General features: G+C 42.9%; 1 protein-coding gene across 1 annotated transcript; it reads right to left on the bottom strand.

Annotated features, from left to right (window-relative positions):
* Positions 1-253: 253 nt before the first annotated feature.
* Positions 254-841, bottom strand: LOC107577646 (non-specific lipid-transfer protein-like; the record flags this gene model as incomplete). Its single annotated transcript, XM_016263699.1, has 4 exons — positions 812-841; positions 605-731; positions 438-501; positions 254-340 (listed from the first exon to the last, which is right to left on the bottom strand). Coding segments are annotated over exons 1-4 (305 nt in total), but the record flags the coding sequence as incomplete, so codon positions are not given.
* Positions 842-847: the final 6 nt, after the last annotated feature.

The raw sequence follows: 847 nt of genomic DNA, 5'->3' as shown, positions 1-847 counted from the left end.
GTGTTTGAACAGTTATGGATTGGCTTCTTCACACTGCCAGTGTAAGTGCTTCAACAACTTTTACTGTTTTTTTAAAGAAAAATAAATTTTTGTGGTAAACAGCAATATGCTACAAGTGCTGTCGTCGCCTGAGATCAACTTGTGCTGAACTATGAATATTAAATACTAATGCCTGCCATGCTTTTGTGGATATTCAAACCATGGCAACAACCTTATTCAACCGGACTCTCTGCTCACTCTCTGGTGCACTTACCAACACTGTAAGAGTGTGAGGAACTCAAAGACCTTCCTGGAGTTAATGACCTGCTCCAGACTATATTCATCCCGGAACTGAGAGTATCTGAGTGAGAACGTGGAGAAAATTCAAGAGAATAAAAGACTGAATATGGTAAACTAAACGTTGAAATGTCCTTTGTAGCAAACTCGATAAAGCTTACGGATTATTGGTGGAATGCTTGTGGTTCTTCCAAGCAATTTTGGCAAAATGCTCTGGTTTCGTGCCTAGAGAAGACACAAAGCTTTTATTGCAGAAGGAACCAGATTGCAGGAGTCTGAGTAGTTGCCTGGATCAATCTACACACTGAAGGCTTTACTGAGATCTTACCGTACTTCTCCATGTGTTCTCTTCCAGCGTTGCCGAACATCTGAGGTGCAGCTGGTGCCGCCGCCACCCCGTAACGGTTGATCATCACCTCCATGTGCTTATCCATAGGGTTGGTTCGGTCCATGTACTGCAAACCCAGGAGATGACATGAGACACAGGCTGATTTGCTTCATCGCTGGTATTATAACAGATGAGCTGCACTCATACTTTTGAGGATAGTGAACCTCTTTCCATCTTCTCAAA

The sequence above is a fragment of the Sinocyclocheilus grahami genome, unplaced genomic scaffold (genome assembly GCF_001515645.1).
Source record: "Sinocyclocheilus grahami isolate Dianchi unplaced genomic scaffold, SAMN03320097.WGS_v1.1 scaffold6735.1, whole genome shotgun sequence".
Taxonomy (NCBI): Eukaryota; Metazoa; Chordata; class Actinopteri; order Cypriniformes; family Cyprinidae; genus Sinocyclocheilus; species Sinocyclocheilus grahami.
The sequence above is the reverse complement of the archived record's forward strand: the minus strand, read 5'-3'. Positions and strand labels throughout refer to the sequence as shown.